The sequence below is a fragment of the Odontesthes bonariensis genome, chromosome 15 (assembly GCF_027942865.1).
Source record: "Odontesthes bonariensis isolate fOdoBon6 chromosome 15, fOdoBon6.hap1, whole genome shotgun sequence".
NCBI lineage: Eukaryota > Metazoa > Chordata > Actinopteri > Atheriniformes > Atherinopsidae > Odontesthes > Odontesthes bonariensis.
Window position 1 is genome coordinate 1,733,721 of NC_134520.1, and position 20,828 is coordinate 1,754,548.

The 20,828-nt window shown below is 48.4% G+C and overlaps 4 protein-coding genes across 4 annotated transcripts; 2 read left to right on the forward strand and 2 right to left on the reverse strand.

Moving 5' to 3' along the window:
- The first annotated feature begins 4,554 nt into the window (after positions 1-4,554).
- uck2a (uridine-cytidine kinase 2a) lies at positions 4,555-10,452 on the forward strand. Its single transcript, XM_075484590.1, has 7 exons — positions 4,555-4,809; positions 5,853-6,012; positions 6,147-6,243; positions 6,513-6,655; positions 8,294-8,391; positions 8,489-8,537; positions 8,993-10,452. The coding sequence occupies exons 1-7, from the start codon at positions 4,705-4,707 to the stop codon at positions 9,118-9,120; spliced, it is 780 nt and encodes a 259-aa protein (XP_075340705.1). The 5' UTR covers positions 4,555-4,704; the 3' UTR covers positions 9,121-10,452.
- Positions 10,171-12,399, reverse strand: aatf (apoptosis antagonizing transcription factor). The gene has a single exon (XM_075484588.1). The coding sequence runs from the start codon at positions 12,332-12,334 to the stop codon at positions 10,736-10,738; it is 1,599 nt and encodes a 532-aa protein (XP_075340703.1). The 5' UTR covers positions 12,335-12,399; the 3' UTR covers positions 10,171-10,735.
- Positions 12,400-12,892: 493 nt separating this feature from the next.
- On the forward strand, positions 12,893-16,149 carry magoh (mago homolog, exon junction complex subunit). The gene is made up of 5 exons (XM_075484592.1): positions 12,893-13,107; positions 13,440-13,498; positions 13,903-14,013; positions 15,762-15,844; positions 15,938-16,149. The coding sequence occupies exons 1-5, from the start codon at positions 13,017-13,019 to the stop codon at positions 16,035-16,037; spliced, it is 444 nt and encodes a 147-aa protein (XP_075340707.1). The 5' UTR covers positions 12,893-13,016; the 3' UTR covers positions 16,038-16,149.
- Positions 16,150-16,210: 61 nt separating this feature from the next.
- cpt2 (carnitine palmitoyltransferase 2) lies at positions 16,211-20,386 on the reverse strand. The gene is made up of 5 exons (XM_075484591.1): positions 20,013-20,386; positions 19,594-19,674; positions 19,402-19,508; positions 18,021-19,325; positions 16,211-17,447 (listed from the first exon to the last, which is right to left on the reverse strand). Exons 1-5 carry the CDS (start codon positions 20,189-20,191, stop codon positions 17,119-17,121), a joined length of 2,001 nt encoding a protein of 666 aa, XP_075340706.1. The 5' UTR covers positions 20,192-20,386; the 3' UTR covers positions 16,211-17,118.
- Between the last annotated feature and the right edge of the window lie 442 nt (positions 20,387-20,828).

Sequence of the window (20,828 nt, forward strand, 5' to 3'; positions counted from 1 at the left end):
AGCCCCTGCTCTGTGTGAGCCCCTGCTCTATGTGAGCCCCTCCCCTGTGTGAGCCCCTGCTCTATGTGAGCCCCTGCTCTATGTGAGCCCCTGCTCTATGTGAGCCCCTGCTCTGTGTGAGCCCCTGCTCTATGTGAGCCCCTGCTCTATGTGAGCCCCTGCTCTGTGTGAGCCCCTGCTCTATCTGAGCCCCTCCCCTGTGTGAGCCCCTGCTCTATGTGAGCCCCTCCCCTGTGTGAGCCCCTGCTCTATGTGAGCTCCTGCTCTGTGTGAGCCCCTGCTCTATGTGAGCCCCTGCCCTGTGTGAGCCCCTGCCCTATGTGAGCCCCTGCTCTTTGTGAGCCCCTGCCCTGTGTGAGCCCCTGCTCTATGTGAGCCCCTGCCCTGTGTGAGCCCCTGCCCTATGTGAGCCCCTCCCCTGTGTGAGCCCCTGCCCTGTGTGAGCCCCTGCTCTATGTGAGCCCCTGCCCTGTGTGAGCCCCTGCTCTATGTGAGCCCCTGCTCTGTGTGAGCCCCTGCTCTATGTGAGCCCCTCCCCTGTGTGAGCCCCTGCTCTATGTGAGCCCCTGCTCTGTGTGAGCCCCTGCTCTATGTGAGCCCCTGCTCTGTGTGAGCCCCTGCTCTATGTGAGCCCCTGCTCTGTGTGAGCCCCTGCCCTGTGTGAGCCCCTGCCCTATGTGAGCCCCTGCCCTGTGTGAGCCCCTGCTCTGTGTGAGCCCCTGCCCTGTGTGAGCTCCTGCTCTGTGTGAGCTCCTGCCCTGTGTGAGCCCCTGCTCTGTGTGAGCCCCTGCCCTGTGTGAGCTCCTGCTCTGTGTGAGCTCCTGCCCTGTGTGAGCCCCTGCTCTGTGTGAGCCCCTGCCCTGTGTGAGCTCCTGCTCTTTGTGAGCCCCTGCCCTGTGTGAGCTCCTGCTCTGTGTGAGCTCCTGCTCTGTGTGAGCCCCCGCTCTATGTGAGCCCCTGCTCTGTGTGAGCCCCTGCCCTGTGTGAGCCCCTGCTCTTTGTGAGCCCCTGCTCTGTGTGAGCCCCTGCTCTATGTGAGCCCCTGCTCTATGTGAGCCCCTGCTCTATGTGAGCCCCTGCCCTGTGTGAGCCCCTGCTCTGTGTGAGCCCCTGCTCTGTGTGAGCCCCTGCTCTATGTGAGCCCCTGCTCTATGTGAGCCCCTCCCCTGTGTGAGCCCCTGCTCTATGTGAGCCCCTGCTCTGTGTGAGCCCCTGCCCTGTGTGAGCCCCTGCTCTATGTGAGCCCCTGCCCTGTGTGAGCCCCTGCCCTATGTGAGCCCCTGCTCTATGTGAGCCCCTGCTCTGTGTGAGCCCCTGCTCTGTGTGAGCCCCTGCTCTATGTGAGCCCCTGCTCTATGTGAGCCCCTGCCCTGTGTGAGCCCCTGCTCTATGTGAGCCCCTGCCCTGTGTGAGCCCCTGCCCTGTGTGAGCCCCTGCCCTATGTGAGCCCCTGCCCTGTGTGAGCCCCTGCTCTGTGTGAGCCCCTGCCCTGTGTGAGCCCCTGCCCTATGTGAGCCCCTGCTCTGTGTGAGCCCCTGCTCTGTGTGAGCCCCTGCTCTATGTGAGCCCCTGCTCTATGTGAGCCCCTCCCCTGTGTGAGCCCCTGCTCTATGTGAGCCCCTGCTCTGTGTGAGCCCCTGCCCTGTGTGAGCCCCTGCTCTATGTGAGCCCCTGCTCTGTGTGAGCCCCTGCCCTATGTGAGCCCCTGCTCTATGTGAGCCCCTGCTCTGTGTGAGCCCCTGCCCTGTGTGAGCCCCTGCCCTGTGTGAGCCCCTGCCCTATGTGAGCCCCTGCTCTATGTGAGCCCCTGCTCTGTGTGAGCCCCTGCCCTATGTGAGCCCCTGCTCTATGTGAGCCCCTGCCCTGTGTGAGCCCCTGCTCTATGTGAGCCCCTGCCCTATGTGAGCCCCTGCTCTATGTGAGCCCCTGCTCTGTGTGAGCCCCTGCCCTGTGTGAGCCCCTGCCCTATGTGAGCCCCTGCCCTGTGTGAGCCCCTGCTCTGTGTGAGCCCCTGCCCTATGTGAGCCCCTGCTCTATGTGAGCCCCTGCCCTGTGTGAGCCCCTGCCCTGTGTGAGCCCCTGCCCTATGTGAGCCCCTGCCCTGTGTGAGCCCCTGCTCTATGTGAGCCCCTGCCCTGTGTGAGCCCCTGCCCTATGTGAGCCCCTGCTCTTTGTGAGCCCCTGCCCTGTGTGAGCCCCTGCTCTATGTGAGCCCCTGCCCTGTGTGAGCCCCTGCCCTATGTGAGCCCCTCCCCTGTGTGAGCCCCTGCCCTGTGTGAGCCCCTGCTCTATGTGAGCCCCTGCTCTGTGTGAGCCCCTGCTCTATGTGAGCCCCTGCTCTGTGTGAGCCCCTGCTCTATGTGAGCCCCTCCCCTGTGTGAGCCCCTGCTCTATGTGAGCCCCTGCTCTGTGTGAGCCCCTGCTCTATGTGAGCCCCTCCCCTGTGTGAGCCCCTGCTCTATGTGAGCCCCTGCTCTGTGTGAGCCCCTGCTCTGTGTGAGCCCCTGCTCTATGTGAGCCCCTGCTCTGTGTGAGCCCCTGCTCTATGTGAGCCCCTCCCCTGTGTGAGCCCCTGCTCTATGTGAGCCCCTGCTCTATGTGAGCCCCTGCTCTGTGTGAGCCCCTGCTCTATGTGAGCCCCTGCTCTATGTGAGCCCCTGCTCTGTGTGAGCCCCTGCTCTATCTGAGCCCCTCCCCTGTGTGAGCCCCTGCTCTATGTGAGCCCCTCCCCTGTGTGAGCCCCTGCTCTATGTGAGCTCCTGCTCTGTGTGAGCCCCTGCTCTATGTGAGCCCCTGCCCTGTGTGAGCCCCTGCCCTATGTGAGCCCCTGCTCTTTGTGAGCCCCTGCCCTGTGTGAGCCCCTGCTCTATGTGAGCCCCTGCCCTGTGTGAGCCCCTGCCCTATGTGAGCCCCTCCCCTGTGTGAGCCCCTGCCCTGTGTGAGCCCCTGCTCTATGTGAGCCCCTGCCCTATGTGAGCCCCTGCCCTGTGTGAGCCCCTGCTCTATGTGAGCCCCTGCTCTGTGTGAGCCCCTGCTCTATGTGAGCCCCTCCCCTGTGTGAGCCCCTGCTCTATGTGAGCCCCTGCTCTGTGTGAGCCCCTGCTCTATGTGAGCCCCTCCCCTGTGTGAGCCCCTGCTCTATGTGAGCCCCTGCTCTGTGTGAGCTCCTGCTCTGTGTGAGCCCCTGCTCTATGTGAGCCCCTGCTCTGTGTGAGCCCCTGCTCTATGTGAGCCCCTGCCCTGTGTGAGCCCCTGCCCTATGTGAGCCCCTCCCCTGTGTGAGCCCCTGCCCTGTGTGAGCCCCTGCTCTATGTGAGCCCCTGCTCTGTGTGAGCCCCTGCTCTGTGTGAGCCCCTCCCCTGTGTGAGCCCCTGCTCTATGTGAGCCCCTCCCCTGTGTGAGCCCCTGCTCTATGTGAGCCCCTGCTCTATGTGAGCCCCTGCTCTGTGTGAGCCCCTGCTCTATGTGAGCCCCTCCCCTGTGTGAGCCCCTGCTCTATGTGAGCCCCTGCTCTGTGTGAGCCCCTCCCCTGTGTGAGCCCCTGCTCTGTGTGAGCCCCTGCTCTGTGTGAGCCCCTGCTCTATGTGAGCCCCTCCCCTGTGTGAGCCCCTGCTCTATATGAGCCCCTGCTCTGTGTGAGCCCCTGCCCTATGTGAGCCCCTCCCCTGTGTGAGCCCCTGCCCTGTGTGAGCCCCTGCCCTGTGTGAGCCCCTGCCCTGTGTGAGCCCCTGCTCTGTGTGAGCCCCTGCCCTGTGTGAGCCCCTGCTCTGTGTGAGCCCCTGCTCTGTGTGAGCCTGCTGTCAGGGCTGTAAAACAGGAGTGTCTTCTCCTTCTGATGGCTCCGTCTGTGCCTAACGATCATACAGCCTCTGTTAGCAGAGCAGCTAGCTCCATATAAAACCTGCCAATGCAGCACCGGTTGTGTGGAGATGTGAACTTGTTTGTTTGTGCTTTTGAATGAGGAACAGACTTTCAAAATTACACTTCATTTATTTATAAATTCTGCCAAAGTAAGCCTGTGCATGCTGACAAAGATGCTGCTTCCAGGCTTTTCTGCTGGCCTCTTCTTTTCGCCACCTTGTTTATTGCAGACGGGTCTAAATAGATGAGGTATTGACTGACACCAAACAGCCACCTCTGCAGACCTCTGGCTATGAAAGCTCATCTGTCATTCTTGAGATGCTGTAAAAAAAAGAGTTAATATTCACACGTGTCTATAATGTTCAGCCTCCTGTTCTCCCAGTCCATGGAGCACTGAGCAGCCTATCTGACATTAAAGAACGCCTTTCAGTGGGAGAATCTTTTCCCTCCGAGCAGCTGCAGTGCTGATGCTCCACACACTCCACGCGCATGCCAGTGGCGCAGTGCACGGGCCTGCCGGGCTCTGGAAGGAGTTCATCCGGTGATGCAAGTGGCAGCAAATCGTTGAAATGGTCCTGCAGAGCTGCATTTGATTTGATCTTGAAGGAGAAGAAAGGCAACTTTTCTCGCTCGTGCTTTTCAAAATAAAGCTGCGCTACACAAACAATCAGACAGATACATATCCAATGTGAGTGTACTGTCCAACTGAAGGTCTCAGAGAAGCCATCAGCGCTTCCTTTAACCTGACGTCACCAGCAGCATCTCCATCAGCCGCACCGTCATCAAAGGGGAGGAGCGCGCACAGCCCGCGTGTCAGAGGCTGCATCGCCCCGCAGATGAAGCATGACGGGCGGCAGCGAGACAAAGCCAGGTGACCACGGCGAGCATGACGGCGATACCCGGCAGCCTTTCCTCATTGGTGTGGCCGGGGGGACCGCCAGCGGCAAGGTGGGCTTCTGCATCAGAGTGCACACATCTTTTCTCTCATTTCTCTCATTTCTCTGTTTGATAGCGCTGTCTCACACCGGGTGTGTGATCAATGAAGGCGCAGAATCCATTTGATTTTGACGGCGTGTAAAACAGATGATGCGCACTTTAATTTCTCAGGGTATTTGTCCCAGGTGTCTTCTGTACTGGGTCCACAGAACTGATTGTGTGATGGAGTAATGCATTCTGCCCTGTCACACACGTGCACTGTAAATGAGAGTTTTAGATGGTGAAAAGCAGTGAGGTGCACAGATATCTGCCCAGGGTCAGAGTATGAAGATGAGTGGGAATTATGATGAGCATCAGCTGTGCAGGGTAGAGGGGCTAAAAGGTCATGGAATGGCAGACAAAAGCAACGCCTTTAAAGCTCAATAACTCCTCAGCACTGCCAAATGAAGCTTAATGTAGTTTTCTGAATAATATGTTCATTTTTCTTTCCTCTTGCTGTTTTTTCTGGAGCTGCTAACATCATTCATTGTTTCAGTTAAGCATCGCTCCAGCTTGCTCTTTGGCTTTGCAATCGTGTCTTTTGTGCCATGGTTGACTAAATAAATGCACTATCATTCTAAAACATGCAGCCTGTAGTTGGCATCCTCTGTTTGGAAGTTCAGAAAGAGATGCATTATACGTGGTGTAGTGCTGAGTCCACGCAGCAGACGGCTGTTTGTGGGTTCCATTTCCTGATCTCATGCCCCTGTTGTCTGAACCGCTCACAGAAGCACCTGCTCTCCCAGATGTTATCTGAACAGGGAGTCAACTGCACTTCTTTGTTTTGTATATCTGTCTGCTGGGAACAGATGGAAAGAAGTTAAAACAGGAGCTGACTTGGTAATGGAACACGCTGTGTTTGGGTGCCACATGGACCCTGAGGGGCTGGGTGTGAATGAAAGTTGGTGTCATCTGATCACACAACCATTCGGGGTGCTTAAATGAAACCATTGGGGGAAATCGATAACAGGCCGTGAAGTTCATCATCCCACTTGTTGGTGTTCACGTCTGCTAAGTCATCAGTGTGCAGCAAGATCATGGAGCTGCTGGGCCAGAACGAGATCGACCACCACCAGCGGCAGGTGGCCATCCTGAGCCAGGACAGCTTCTACAAGGTCCTGACCCCAGAGCAGAAGACCAAGGCTCTGAAGGGCCAGTTCAACTTTGACCACCCAGGTACCCTCGCCGTGTCCACTTGTATCATTATTACAGTGAAACTGAGAACTGCTGTTGCCCTGACGGCTGAACTTTGTTTAGTAAGGAGCCATTCCAAGAAGTCTTTTTTTATTTTTGTACTTTGTTTTGTCTAGATGCCTTTGACAATGACCTCATAATCACAACCCTGTGGGACATCAAAGAGGGCAAAACGGTCCACATCCCTGTTTATGACTTTGTTTCTCATTCCAGGTGACTACAGACATCACACCTCGTCCATACGACCTTGGGTTACTTGAAAGGCGCTATATAAAACCAAGTCATTATTATTATTATTATTATACACACAACACTGAACGATATTAGCCAGTTTCAACCTGTGTGTTCTAAAATAAGTCGCAATGCAGCAGACCTGATGTTCACTTTGGTTAATTGATATATCTTTTCATATCATCTTCAGCAAATGTTGCACCAGTGGCTTTAAGTGTTTGCTCTTGTTTCTGATGCCTTCTGCATGGCAGGAAAGAGGAGACTGTAACTGTGTATCCTGCTGATGTGGTGCTGTTTGAGGGCATCCTGATGTTCTATTCTCAGGAGATCCGAGACCTTTTCCAAATGAAGCTGTTCGTGGACACCGACGCAGACACGCGTCTGTCGCGGAGAGGTGATGTTAATTCTTATGAACTCTAGAAGATCCTTTAAAAAAAATAAAAAGGTGTTTGGCATTTTAGGAAAGCCCCGAAATGGAAAGGAAGAGGAAAGAGATTTTGTCCAAACGCAGCAGAAATGCAACCAAATCTTAGCTCACTACTTAGCCGGGTCGGTGTATGGCAAAGGTACAGCCTGAAGCCAACTTTTCAGTGTTAACTAAGTCACCTTAATAACTTTAATAACCTGCTCCAGAGCTGGTTCCCTCTGTGGGTCCAACTTAAATCTGCTGCCATCTTTTCACTCCTTCTTTCCTTAATGAATTTCTGCAGCCCTGTTCCACTGGTTTTTTTAAAAAAAAAAAAAAAAAAAAAAAAAAAATCTGCCTTATTAGCGCAATGGAAACGGTGTGCTGAAACGGAGCTGACTTTTTCTTTACAGAAGTGTCCCTCACATTTCACTTGGCTTCGCAGTGCCATCCCTTTGTGTTGCCACAGCTTCCAGGCTGGTCCCCTGGGAGGCAGGAGCTACTGAACCCAAATGCAGTTCTGTGTACATCGCAAAATTTAGAGCTTCACAGGCTAAAACTTTTTTTAACAAATACTACTTCAAACAAAAAAAACGGGTTTGGACTTAAAGGATAACTGCGGTATTTTCAACATTAAGCCTCTTTTCTGAGTCGTCTGCAATGTTTTAGAACCCCCCTCACCGCTTTTTTGATGTTTACTGCTGTCTCCGGTATTTGCCTAATTTTGATTCATCTCAACCTGCTTCAGAATGGCAAGTCATGCACATGTCTACAAAGGTCCGTAAAAGCACCATAAACGTCCGTTTTCAAAATAATCAACTCACCGGAGTGGTTACTGGTGTGCACTGGTAATCCATATCAAATTTCGTTGCGAAAAGTTGCTTCTGTCGTGTTTTATTTGGCAGCTCGTTCATGCTCGCACTATTTTCTTAGCCACCTCACAGCTGTGGATAAACTTCCGCTCAGCAGTTGAATCTGACTTGCTATACTCCACACCACTTGATGGCGGACTAATATCAACGAACATCCAGTCTTCAATAGAACTCAATGGGATTTACAAAATGTCAAATAAAACACGACAGAAGCAACTTTTCGCCACGAAATTTGATCTGGATTACCAGTGCACACCAGTAACCACTCCGGTGAGTTGATTATTTTGAAAACGGACGTTTATGGTGCTTTTACGGACCTTTCTAGACATGCGCATGACTTGCCATTCTGAAGCAGGTTGAGAAGAATCAAAATTAGGCAAATACCGGAGACAACAGTAAACATCAAAAAAGCGGTGAGGGGGGTTCTAAAACATTGCAGACGACTCAGAAAAGAGGCTTAATGTTGAAAATACCGGAGTTATCCTTTAAGTTCTGCTCATGGATCTGTGCAACAGTCAGAATGTTGTGGACAAAGTTCCACTCATTATGACGTAAACTCGGATTGGAAAATAAGTAAGCTATTTTTTTTCTTCAGGGTTGTTTAAATTGATCAGATCTAAAGTGTCCGAACTCTGACGTGCAGCTGTTGCGTCAGAACTGAATCGGCTGTGGGTTTTGTGGAGCTAGCTAACCCAGAGTTTGTCGTGTTTGTTCATGAACCAAACTCGGAGCACTTCTGTTTCTTTTCCCTCAGTGCTGCGGGACATAACTGAACGCGGTCGAGACTTGGAGAGCGTTCTAGCGCAGTACATCACCTTTGTCAAACCTGCGTTTGAGGAGTTCTGCCTGCCGGTGTGTGCATTCTCTTCTCGTTGGGATGGTGGCAGCTCTGAACACTTGGTCATCATCTAACTTTTCTCCTTTTCCCCCTCTATCTGATGCTGTGCAGACCAAGAAATACGCCGACGTGATAATACCCAGAGGCGCTGACAACATTGGTGAGTATCGTTGGTGCATTTGGTCTGAGACGTGTATCAATCGCACCAAGTTACAGACTCAACAGCGTTATCTTGAAGGATGCAGCTGTGAATTCTGCCCTTGAAAATAAGGAAGCAAGACAACGACAGAGCGACATTAATGTGATTTGTGAAAAGAGGAATTCAAAAGAAGCTGCGAAAGAAAGCTGAACATTAGTCAAACAGACTGAGGTGGGACGCCTGTCCCGGGGTGGGACGCCTGTCCTGAGCCAGTTAGTCTCACTGCGTGTGAAGCTTCAGATTTTCTGTAAACAAATATCCAGGTGCTCAATGTTAGATCTGCTGTAAGTTATTTTTCCTTTGATGGGTTATCCAAAGCTCCCTTTCCAGACGGGCATTCATTCATAGCTTAATGAAAAGAGATTTAAATGCTGTAAGTCACCCTGATTACCCAATGCCTTTCTTTCTCACTACAGTTGCTATAAATCTGATTGTTCAGCACATCCAAGACATTCTGAACGGCGGTCTGACCAAGCGGCTGAATGGGTGGTTCAGCAGCTACGGAACAACCAAGAACCTGGAGTCCAGCAGTCGGCCTCACTAAAGCTCAGCACTCTTCCACAGAGAGGAGGAAACATTCGCTTGAATGCGCAAAATGTGCTCTCCGGCGTCGCTTCTGCGTCACACGCGGCAGGAAACCAAACGGCCTCCCTTTGGTGTGCTCGGGCTGACGGAACCCGTAACAACAGGGAGGCTCTGTTTAAGCAGTTTGATTCTGTTCTTCTTCTTAGCTTGTGTATTGTATGATGTTGAAGCTAATTTAAAGCTAAAGCTGCTTGCCTTCAGCGCAGCATTGAGATGGAAAAACAAAGTAAGTTTCAGCTCCCTGGTGACACTGGTGCCGTGACGCGCGGTTTAAAGGCAGGGCTGTGGTTCCCTCTACCAATGCAATCTGACTTTTTTTGTCTTCCACGCGCCATCAAACATCATATTCGAACTTCAACAAGTTGATTTTGAAATAATGTGAAATGCTGTCCTGTCGTGCCTAAGCTGTACATGCTTTTTTTTTATGTTAATGGAATTATTAGTTAGTAGATTAATGAAATATCAGATTTCCACCTTAATTTATCTGATACACATCTCCATTGATTTGACTTAAAATGTTAGGAAGAATGATTATGCTGTGAAATATAGGCTAAGGGTTAGTTTTCTTTGATTCCCGGAACCATGAAGCACTCGGATCCAAATGTTTTCAGTTCAAATGTGCATTAAGCTGTAAAACCACATTGAGTCGGATATGCCTACTGTGAAAATGCTTTGTATGTTTTATTCATGCAGCTTTCTTTCTGTATTCCCATTCCCTGTTATAAAGTTCTCAGGTACTGGTTGTTTGCTGTGTCGCTTTAAAAAGCCTTTAACTTGCTCTGTCATCACTTTGAGGTTAGACAAAGTTTTTTATTTTGAAGTGAGAGTAAAGTGCCAGATCCTGTTTCCTGCAGTAGGTGTGACCCGGACCTGATTCCATCTGAGCAGCAGATACTGGGAGGCAGTCGGCCCTTCCACAGTCTTATATCTGTGTACAGCTTGTGATTCATGATGTCGGCTGTGTCCCAAATCTACAACATTTACAGATCGACATGTAAAACAACTTCTCCATCCAACTGATTTATTTTTTCAGTATATTCACAAAGATTCAAGAAAAATGTCGACTTGGGACTATTTGAGTCAGCAAACAATGAATAAATAAATGTGAAAAGCCTTAAATTATTGTGCTGTCGATGGAAACTGTGCTCCCATAATGCAACAGAACAGGAAGTGGATAGCAGTTCAGCTTGTTTATCATTTTAAACCCGTTTATTTCACAGACTTATGGAAATGGGCAGTACCTTCTGTGGACTGAACTGGTATTGTCTTAATTTAAAAAAAATAAAAAAGGCAAAACATTTGATTTGTTGAATCATATGAAGTGAAAGCTCAAACTGCAGATTTATTTCCTTTCATTCAGATGAGTCTCATACTTTGACAGAAACACTTTATTCACACATACTCCTGAGCTGTAAGCTCTGTTCTACAGAAGTGAGCATGTTGTTTTACTCCCATCAGGTCTCTGTGCAGCCACAGTGAGGCGCTCCTGCTGATGGAGGAGCGGAGCAGAGCCCCGTCTCCCTCCACCTGCTGCCTGTGGAGATGCTTCACCCAAAAGCCTGGGGCTTCCCCCTCTAACATCCCTCCCTGGCAGAGGCCTTCTGATCAAACAGGCTGCGGTACAGTTCACTGCGGGCCTCCTCGCTCACTGAGCTGTGGTCCACAGGCGCCATGAAATGGACCAGCTTGCTGTGGATGTGGTATCGGACTTTCCGCCCCTTACTGGCTTTGGTATCCACCTTCTTCTTGATCTTGCTGCGCAGCTTCTGGATGGCCAGCCACTGCCTGCCCATGGCTACCTGACTGTTTGGGTCAGCTGCACTGGTCCTGCGCTCAATCAGCTCTCTTAGGAGCTGGTGGTAGAAGTCGTCGTCATCAAATATGTCCTCGTCCAGATCTTTCAAATGAGTGTTTGACTTCAGTTGCTGCTCTGCCACCTCTCCCTCTGAGAGGACATCCTCCGCCAGCACGGCAGGCGCCTCCTTTTTCCCCAAGATCCTGTACTCGGAGCGCCGGGTCTGCGTGCGCCGCAGCAACCGCTCTTTGTCCATCAGCACCTGCTCCACCTGGGTCAGAATGTTCCTTTCAAATGCCCCGAAACCTTTGCTGCTCTTGCCCACACTCAGCCTGGTTTTGTCGTGCCACTTCTGCAGTGTGGAGCTACAGTAAGGCTGGAAAGCAGCAAAGCGTTTGGCCATGAAGTCTGGGTACTGCGCCATCTCCAGTTTCCGTTTGGGCGCTCCAGAGCCCTGAGCCGCCGGCTCTTCCTCTTCGTGCTCCTCGCTGTTCATCTCCTCGTCTCCGCTCTGAGCTCGTGCCTGCCCTCCGGCGACGGTTCTGGTGTCTGCGTTCTGGAACAGCAGCTGGTCATGCAGCTCCAGCAGGGACCTTTGGAGAGCTTTTAAAGCCTTGTGAGAGTTCTTCAGCGCCCCCGCCAGCTCAGCTCCATCCCTCCTCTTGAACTCTGGAAGGGTCCCTGGTTGTGGAAGCTGGTTGGCCGTCACCAGAGCTTTCTGGATTTTGATTCGACCCTCGAGCAGCTGGTCCCACAGGTCCAGCTGGTCCTTCACAGCCTTCCCTTTCCCAACCTCCTTCTCCACTTCATCTTTGGAAAATGTGCAGACGACTGTGCCTTCCATCTCATCATCACCCGAGTCGTCATCTTCTTCGCTTCCTTCGGAGTCCTCAGCACTGACTCCCAGATGATCCATGCCCGCAGTCAGTTTGTAGAAGTCCAGCACCCGAGGAGAGCCCACGCCAGAGCCCTGCATGTGAGATGCTGATGCATCACTCCCCAGCAACTCCTCCTCATCATCATCTGAACTCTTTTCATCAGCCTCGTGATCCTCCACACAATCCTCTTCTTCATCTTCAATCTTATCGTTCACATCATCATCATCATCATCATCATCCTCCCTGCCAGGTCCTTTACAGTCCATCAGCAGCTGTTGGCGGGACACTGGCTTCCCCACATACCGTCTGTCTGTGTCTGAGAGCAGCGCTGTGTTGTGTTTCCGCAGAACACTGAGGCCGCTTCCATCGTCCGCCTCGTCCCCGCTGAAACTCGCTGTTACTCGGGCTTTGGTCGCCTCGTCAGCATCATCTTCTGGATCTGCAAACTTCGGCAAAGGATTCAACAAATCCTCCAACTCTTGTGAGAACGAGCTCGTCATGACTAAAAGTTCATACGCCACACGTGCCGCACATTCAGAAGATTTCCTTCCTGAGACGAGGCTGTTGATGACGTTACAAAAATGCGCCGACAGCCAAGTGAGGCTGCCCTCTAATCCCTACACGATGCCTTCCAGGCAAAGCCTCTTCACGGCGCTCAAGGACTGTTTCACGTGTTGGTCTTCAGTATCAATCATCAGTCTCCAGAGTCAATTTTATTAATCAAGTAACACTTTAAGACCAACAACTGTGGGAAAGACACATTGGTTGAATTAAACAAAACAGGAAAAATTCAGGAGATTAATGTAGAACAACAAAAACAACAACTCATCTTTATTTATTTGAATACTGACTTAAAGTCTAATGGGTATCATCAAGGTATATTTTTCTTTTTATATTTTTTGCAACTTTTAGTCTATCTATGTATCTATCTATGTCTCTGTGTCTTAGATCCAAAAGGAAATGACCAAATAAAATATCCAGAATTCTTAATCGTTAAGTTGCAGAAGAAACATAAACGGGAAGTTCCAGTAAACCTGAAAGACAAAAAGCGGGACAATTTTCCAAATCAACTAGTGACTCTCTACGCATGCGCAGCTAAGTGGCGAGGCTAGGACTCCGAGCTGCTCTTGCTACGATTGTCCGTTAGACTTTATCAGAGACTGCACATTCTGGAGAGTAAATATGTCAACAAGTGACTTTTATTTGAGATATTATGTTGGGCACAAGGGGAAGTTTGGACACGAGTTTCTGGAATTTGAATTCAGACCAGACGGTAAGTACTGCTTGGCGGTAAAAACGGATGCGTTGCTTTCCTTGGTTCAGGCTAACTTTGTTAGCACCCGGCAGTGAGTAGGCCGCGGCGGACTAACAGCGAGCTGTAAGCGGCTAAATGTCTTTAGGACCAGTTTTTCAGGTCATTCCTTAAGTTTGAACATTTCGCACGCGTTATTATAATGCATTCACGATAGAAATACAGTGAAATGTTCCGAGTGGTATCATGTTCGTGTATACAAACCATGTGGCCCATGTTGGCAAACTTTTTTTTCTTTCTCCAACCTGACTGTGATTCACCGTTTATTTTTGGATCCAACTACTTTCTTGCAGGTAAATTGAGATATGCAAATAACAGCAACTACAAGAACGACGTCATGATCAGGAAGGAGGTAACTTATTATTCTAAACACGTAAATGATGTTGAAATTGAGGATCCACCATAGAATGAACATTCTTCTGCAGGTTATATGGACTGAATTCCTGTGGAATTGTTGCTCATCTTAAAATTCAGTGTAATTATGCTTCAGTGTTACAAGTCTAATGACATTGATTTGTCATTTGCATTTATGATGAAATGATCACATTTTGGGGGTACTTTTAAAGCCTTCATGCAGGACTGGTTTTATGAAGGGGGGTTGATAGAGATTCATTCTCTGTTTCCGACACAGTGCTGAAGATTACACTCGTATTGTGATAGTAATTTGAGCTCACACAGGTTTTATATGTCCCAGTCATTTACGGTTCACATGTACTTTTCTTTCTTTTCTTTTTTTTTTTTTTTGAACCGTCCCAGGCATACGTACACAAAAGTGTGATGGAGGAGCTGAAAAGGATCATTGATGACAGTGAAATCACCAAGGAAGACGACGCCCTGTGGCCACCTCCTGATAGAGTTGGAAGACAGGTGTGTCATTTTGATCATGCTTTTCACAGTATAATCCATTGAGTTCAACCCTCACCCAGGAGAGATTTGCAACAAAGTAACATCCTGTGTCATTCAGGCTGCTTGGCTGAACTGTTGCTTATGTGCAGAGTCGGCACTGTGCAATTCGCCCTCTTTTTACCGTTGTCAGCAAATATGTTTGCACGACACAAGAAAATGTCTTTATTGGACGTTTGAAATACATGTTAGTCCCAAACTGGATTTCCACACCCAAATAAGGTTAGGGGTTTGAATCATGCTGCATGTATGTGCTCTACTACGTTCCAATGCTTTACTTTACACACACTGCAAAGTCATTTTTTCAGGTAGAATCAGTAAAACATGAGTACAGTATAAAGTATAAAAGTACAGCTAAATGTCCTGTTCACATATTTGCTGTTTCTTTTGTCCTGCTGCTTACTGTGTGAGCTAAGTTAACGCATCAACTCACTGCCTCAGAAAGCATTTCCAGACTGGTGCTCTGCTCTAATAAATCCAGATTAAATTTTTTTTATAACCACAGTGTTGTCGGACAAAAATCCCCATTGTAAGTGACTTAAAGAGAATGTCTGTGCAGCGAGGTCACCTGTACTCACCTGTACACGCACAAAGTCCCAGACACTCACTAAAAGTTGTCTTCAGGGTTGACCCGCACAGTCCAGTGTTGGATATACTTCTGTCACTAGCTGGATTTGACTGTTGTGCACGTATACAAGGACAAAGATGTGGTCTGGGTAAATGGCCAAGTGGAACTCTAAGCATAGCTTGAGTGTACTCTGTGTGTGGGTGGGCTGTCTGTGCTGCTGAGCTTCTCCTGTTTATTGAGCTGCCATAAGGGGAATGGCAGCAGCGTAATAAGGATTTAACTTTCTTTACTTTAATCTGGCACGACCGCTGTGTAAAAGCTTTTTCAACAATAGTTCTCATCAAAGACGATGTATGTTAACTGGTAACACAAAACTAGTTGTTTTTGTCCATGTTAAATGTTGTTATTCAAACATTTCCTATTTAGATTTGGAAAAAAGCTTCTGGCAGAAACGGGTCTCTGGAGTGAAACGAGACCTAAAGGTGATGATTAAAGCCACTTTTCAGGTCTTCCCATTTGAATTAAAGTTGGAACAAATTTAAAACAATATGCAACTAGTTGAATGAACTCAAACTAGTTGTATGTTTTGCTGAAGCGCCCTCTGATTGTAGAACTAAAGCGTGAACAAAGAAGATGCACATCTTGTGTAAAATGGTGACTGCATTGTTGTAGCAGACTGAATCCCGATTAAAGATTAAAGTTGAAGGCATACTTCAGGATGATCACCGAGGATTTCCCCTTCCAGTCAGCAAATAACAATCCTCACTAATCAGCTTGAGCTGTTCAGAGTTTGGCTGAAGCAGTTTTGTAAATACTGAAATGATTATTACTGAAAACGATCAAAGTGGTTAAATCTAAGGGTTCACTTCATTTCTCTGCATCTCTGCACTGTACATAAAGAAAAGCAGCCAAAGTTTTGCACACCCCTACTCATTCACACTCCTGACTGGGAGCGCACAGGAGCTTTTCTTCATCTCCGTAATATGAACATTGGTTATATTTCCATAGCTGTTAATAAGAACTACCCAAAAGTGCTCCTTTGAACTTGTTGATGTTTGTACTGCTGATCAGACTTTTATATTGAGAAACTCAACATTTAATAAAATGTCATCAACATTTTCAGCCTGTTTTTGTGTTTTCTCAGGAGCTGGAGATTGTCATTGGGGATGAGCACATTTCATTCACAACTTCCAAAATTGGCTCCTTGATTGATGTCAACCAGTCAAAGTGAGTTCTATTTCCAGGAGTGTGACTAACAGACACTGCAGTCGGATTTCACCGACAACTGGAGAGAACTTGACATGTTTCACTGTGTTTCAGGGACCCCGAAGGTCTTCGCGTGTTCTACTATCTGGTTCAAGATCTGAAATGTCTCGTCTTCAGTTTGATCGGCCTTCACTTCAAAATCAAGCCCATCTAAAATATGGATCTGCTCATTTTTATTACTTTAGTTTATGTTGTACTACCGCATTTGTACATTTGCTTTTGGTGGAATCTTTTTTATTTGAAATAAACAGCGAACAAAAAAGAAAGTTGGCCTTTTTTATAACTCAAATGCAGAAGATGGAATAAATTCCTAGGGAGAAGGAATACTACTGTTCGTAATTTATTTTTATTTGTACAAAGACAAATGATAAAGCAAAGGTATTAAATTACAAGTTATATTCCAAAACACAACCACAACGAGGCTTTAACCAACCAGTGAAGACGTTAAAATGGTGTTAGTGATGTTACTGTAAATTCTGGACTATAAGCCGCTACTTCTCTCCCAGGCTTTGAGCTTATAAGGTGCAGCTATTTTTTTTCATGCCGCCAAAACATTTTTGCCTCGTAACATTACTGTCTTTTTTTAACCAGCTGTGTTACAGGCACTGTTTGGAAGAAAATAAAAAGCATTAATGCCACGTATTTGTGCGTTACCGATAGGTATTTAAGTTAAAACCATTGGTGTTATAGGCACTGTTAGTTAAAAAAAAAAAAAAAAAAAGCATTTACAGTTTATCTGTTACCATACGCATTTAATTAAAAGTTTAAAAATCCTCCCGTGTAACATCTTTCTGTGTAAATATCTCATATTACAATGTGGACACCTGCATCTTGTATAGGCTGCACCGGATTATAAGTACAAAATGGATTTTCTTTTTAAATTAGAGGGTGTGGCTCATATTCAGGTGTGCTCTATAGTCCAGAATTTACGGTAATTTTTAATAAGGCACAGCATTTCTCCACTCATTTCTTTAGTATCTTTAAGATTGCCTGAATAATTACTTACATTCAAATGTTTGCTGTTTGCTAATGTTGAGACTGGATGTGCAATTCCACATCAAATTTAAGAACAATTCAACAAAGATTTTCTCTGATCTGACAGCAAGCTGTAGGTACTGAAAGAAGCCCACTAACGTACAAATCATGTGCGTTTATTCATTGAATCTGCCAACTGAAAGCTGCGTAATGCCACTCATCCTGACTGATTTAGAAAACTTGACACACACTTTCTTTCCTCAGCTGAGTGGCTTCCCTTCCAGAACACTAAAAATGTCCTCTAAAGACTTATGGACACACTGCAGGAACTCGTGGACGTTGCGAGCTGGATAGCTGGACACATTGCAGCCGATCCAGTCATCATGGACGCCGTAACCAACGCCGAACCCATCGGGCACCACTGGTGCAAAACCCCCGAGACTGACCGCAGGACTTGTGAGGGTGCTGGTGGACAGGATGTTGTGATTAATGGCAGCGTAAGCCGGGTCTGTGTACAAGCTGTGGAGAGCTTGGCCCTTTGAGTGGGCCAGGTAACGCAAGGCAAACAGGTGACGGTCGAAACCTTGGCCTGGTGGAACAAGTACAAGAAGCAGTTAGTGTGATAAACACTGAGAAACGCTGCGCTGAATATTTACGCTTCTGACTGTATTAGGCATGTTACGCAACCCTCCTACAGCTGTAACATCTAACGTGTTGCTGCAACACTTAAGAGGGTTGCAACTCCTTAAAAAATGGGTCTCAGTCAAATCAGAATCCTTGATTAAAGCCTCCTGTCAGAGAAGCTGTAAATGTGAGCAAACACTGAAGTTAAAACATTAAAGCACACCATGCATTCAGTGTGTCTGAAAAGTGGGACGTCACAACTTCATGGAACCCAACGTTTTACCTTGAGATGCAAATAATAAATGAAAACAGCTTTCTGGTTGCTGTGTAAGCTGTCTTTTGAGGAAACTTTGCCCAAGTTACAGACAAGGAAATCCTATTTCTGATCTCAGCATTACGGTGAAAGAGTTTGGCTTTAAGCCCTGAGATCAAATACATAAATCAATATTCTGCATAGCGTGGCTTTAATAAAATGACTTGCAGTGTAAGTTAAATATTATGGTGATGAGCATTTCTATGCACAGTGTTTTATACGCACCCATAGCTGCCTCCTTTGTGAGCTGACCATGATATTTGGAGCAGTCACTGAGCATGGCACACAGCTGCTCCACGCTGTGTTTGTCAGGCTGGTGCACGAAGGCGTGCGAGCATCTTTTGGTGTGTACGGTGGCTGGTCGGATGGTCTCTGTGCGGCCGTGCTTGAACGCTGCAGTACTACAGGACTCGTAGGTGGCTACGGTCTGACCGTACTGCCTCAGGTAGCCCATCTGAAAGGCTAGCTGGGCTACAGCGTCTGGACTCAGCTTGCTCTTCTTCAGCTGCTCCTTCCCACCTTTCCTGAACTCCATGGCATCGATGGTGAGCTTGGACACAGCCGAGTCAAAGTTCTCTTTGGCCTTTTGGATGCCGCTCTGCAGTTCAGGGTTGAGGTTGAAGTGCAGTCTGTGCACAGCAGAGGCCGAGTCCACAGCAGCGGCCGCAGAACCCGGCTGGACCAGCGGCTTCTCTGTCGTGTCTTTAAAGATCTCGTTCTGAACGCGGAGCACAGCCACGCCGTCGCCCCAGGAGTGCTCAAAGTTAATGGCTGCCTGCCCATCTTTGCTCACGATGACGCTGAAGGACTTGTCATACCACCTGTTGCAGCCGTCACCGTGCAGCATGTTGTGGGAGATGTGAATATGGTCCCGCATGCTCTCGTCATCCAGGCAGAGGCAGAAGAGGGCGCTGTCCACCATCTGTAAATGCTCTGCGTTTCCAGCAGCCAGAAGCTGGTCCCTCAGCCCGGCCCAGACGTCTCGGTTCTCACTGGTGAGGACGCCCAGTGGGAAGGCGGGTGCTGGCGTCGGGTCAGACAAAATGTACTCTAAGTGGGAATAGATCTCCACAGGCGCCACCATATTCCCATCTCTGTCCACAACGTCAAAGACATACATGTTGCCTTTTCTCATGACCAGCAGGTGCCGGCTCTTCTCGTCAGTGAAGAGCTCATCTCGCCCACGTTTAGGAATGCGAGTTGAACTGAAGAGGCGGAAGTACTGAGACATATCCAGGGGGTATGCGTTCACCATGTAGGCTCCATACCAAGATAGGGAAGATGGCACCCAACGAATCAGCTTTTTGAATGTGTCTGTGTTGCTTTTGGCCGGGTTCAGGTGGAAAACCTCAGGCTCCAACAATCCTGCTCGCAGGGTTTTCATGAAGCGCACGGCGGAACACACCATGTTGGCCGAGCGCACCAGCTGCTCATTGTATTCCGCTTTGGGGTCAGCATTGAAGGACATGAAGGGGTTGAAGTTCAGGACCACAGAGTCGCGTGCAGACAGATACATATCGAACCACGGCCCTGAAAGGAGAGATGTGAGCAGATGAAACAGAGAGGCTCGGTTGGGCTGCGGTCACGCTGAGGGAGACACGCTCACCTGAGATGTAGCTCGTGTGCTTATTGTGCTTGTCCTGAGCCACCAGTTCCTCGTGCAGCTGTTTCCCCACACTCTTCTGGAAATCCAGAGCAATTTTCTGTGTTGCACTGAAAGGGACCCACACATTTAGCTGTATTAATGGTGAACTCATCCAATAATCAAATGAAGAGTGGCATCCTGGAGAGAGCGTACCTGAACTGGTCATTGTCCAACAGAGGCCTCTGGGCTGCTAAATACCTCCTGACAGTATCCTCCAGCTTTGGGACGGGGAGTCTAAACAGTAAATGATGCTGTATTTACACCATTAATATTCATCTAAAATCATGCTTTACATAAAGTCACAGCAGCGGAAAGTTTGCCAACCGGCTCCATGAATCCTGTCATTCACACCACCGTGTGCTTAACGAGCTCAGGCCAGGCGTGCCCTTTTACCTACATTGATCTATGAGCTTTGTGGGTCACCTTCTTTCATTCACAACATCTAGAAACATCCATCACACACGTCCAGTGGAATCCCGATCAATTTTGGACCAAAGCGCTGCTTATTATTAGTATCAGCATTTGGTTTGGATAATGTCCAAATGGGAGCGAACTCCCATTCAGCTCCCTACCTGGGTAAGCTCTTCTGGTAATGCATCGATGGCACGACGCTTTCCTGCAAGTACTCCGAAGAAACTCTTCTGCTGCTGAGTCTCTGAGAATGGATCCCCACCGCTGCACTTTTGAAATGAATCAGACTCCCAGGTTTCCTTAGAGAGGCAGCGCATTGCACAGCAAGCAAACCGGCCATTGTACAAACTATTACACTGAGTGTCTACAGCTCTTTGTTTTCTGTGATGTGATACACACCAAAGCGTTCACTTTCACAGGGAGAAGAAAAGCTCAAGTTAGAAGGACACCCGGGCCTCCGCTCTGCCCGCAGGTTGATACGATGGCTAACCAGCTAGCAAGCATTAGCACACTTCCTTAGCTGACCCTTCTCTGCCTGAGAGGTACGGTGGCCCTGAAGTGCAAAACACAACAGCAAAAGAGAAAACACAATGCTGTTTTCTCTTTTGCTGTTGTGTTTTCTCTTTTGCTGTTGTGTTTTCTCTTTTGCTGTTGTGTTTTCTCTTTTGCTGTTGTGTTTTCTCTTTTGCTGTTGTGTTTTGCACTTCAGGGCCACCACCCTGACGCTGCAGCAGGATAGCTCTACTCTCTGACTTGCAACTATTTCAGGTTTCTAAAAGGTCTGGAACTGTTTGTGAACCCTTCATCACATCTATCATAATCTGAAAATGACTCCATAAAGGCAATTTAGCATATTAGATAAACCTGTGGCAAAGGTGGTACATTAACAAATACTGTATATTCACATTTTCACTGTTCAGCAATATAAGCAGAACTTGGAAAAAACTGAAGAAAACAACTTGCAAGCTGCAAATGTG

What these genes read in the sequence shown, in the direction of transcription:
- uck2a (XM_075484590.1), top strand. Translation starts at nt 4,705, where the DNA reads ATGACGGGCGGCAGCGAGACAAAGCCAGGTGACCACGGCGAGCATGAC. An exon ending in GTTCAACTTTGACCACCCAG is followed by an intron (nt 6,013 to 6,146) that starts GTACCCTCGCCG and finishes TGTTTTGTCTAG; the next exon opens with ATGCCTTTGACAATGACCTC. An exon ending in GACTTTGTTTCTCATTCCAG is followed by an intron (nt 6,244 to 6,512) that starts GTGACTACAGAC and finishes TCTGCATGGCAG; the next exon opens with GAAAGAGGAGACTGTAACTG.
- aatf (XM_075484588.1), bottom strand. Translation starts at nt 12,334, where the DNA reads ATGACGAGCTCGTTCTCACAAGAGTTGGAGGATTTGTTGAATCCTTTG.
- magoh (XM_075484592.1), top strand. Translation starts at nt 13,017, where the DNA reads ATGTCAACAAGTGACTTTTATTTGAGATATTATGTTGGGCACAAGGGG. An exon ending in ATTTGAATTCAGACCAGACG is followed by an intron (nt 13,108 to 13,439) that starts GTAAGTACTGCT and finishes ACTTTCTTGCAG; the next exon opens with GTAAATTGAGATATGCAAAT. An exon ending in ACGTCATGATCAGGAAGGAG is followed by an intron (nt 13,499 to 13,902) that starts GTAACTTATTAT and finishes GAACCGTCCCAG; the next exon opens with GCATACGTACACAAAAGTGT.
- cpt2 (XM_075484591.1), bottom strand. Translation starts at nt 20,191, where the DNA reads ATGGCCGGTTTGCTTGCTGTGCAATGCGCTGCCTCTCTAAGGAAACCT. An exon ending in TACCAGAAGAGCTTACCCAG is followed by an intron (nt 19,675 to 20,012) that starts GTAGGGAGCTGA and finishes TTTACTGTTTAG; the next exon opens with ACTCCCCGTCCCAAAGCTGG. An exon ending in TTGGACAATGACCAGTTCAG is followed by an intron (nt 19,509 to 19,593) that starts GTACGCTCTCTC and finishes GGTCCCTTTCAG; the next exon opens with TGCAACACAGAAAATTGCTC.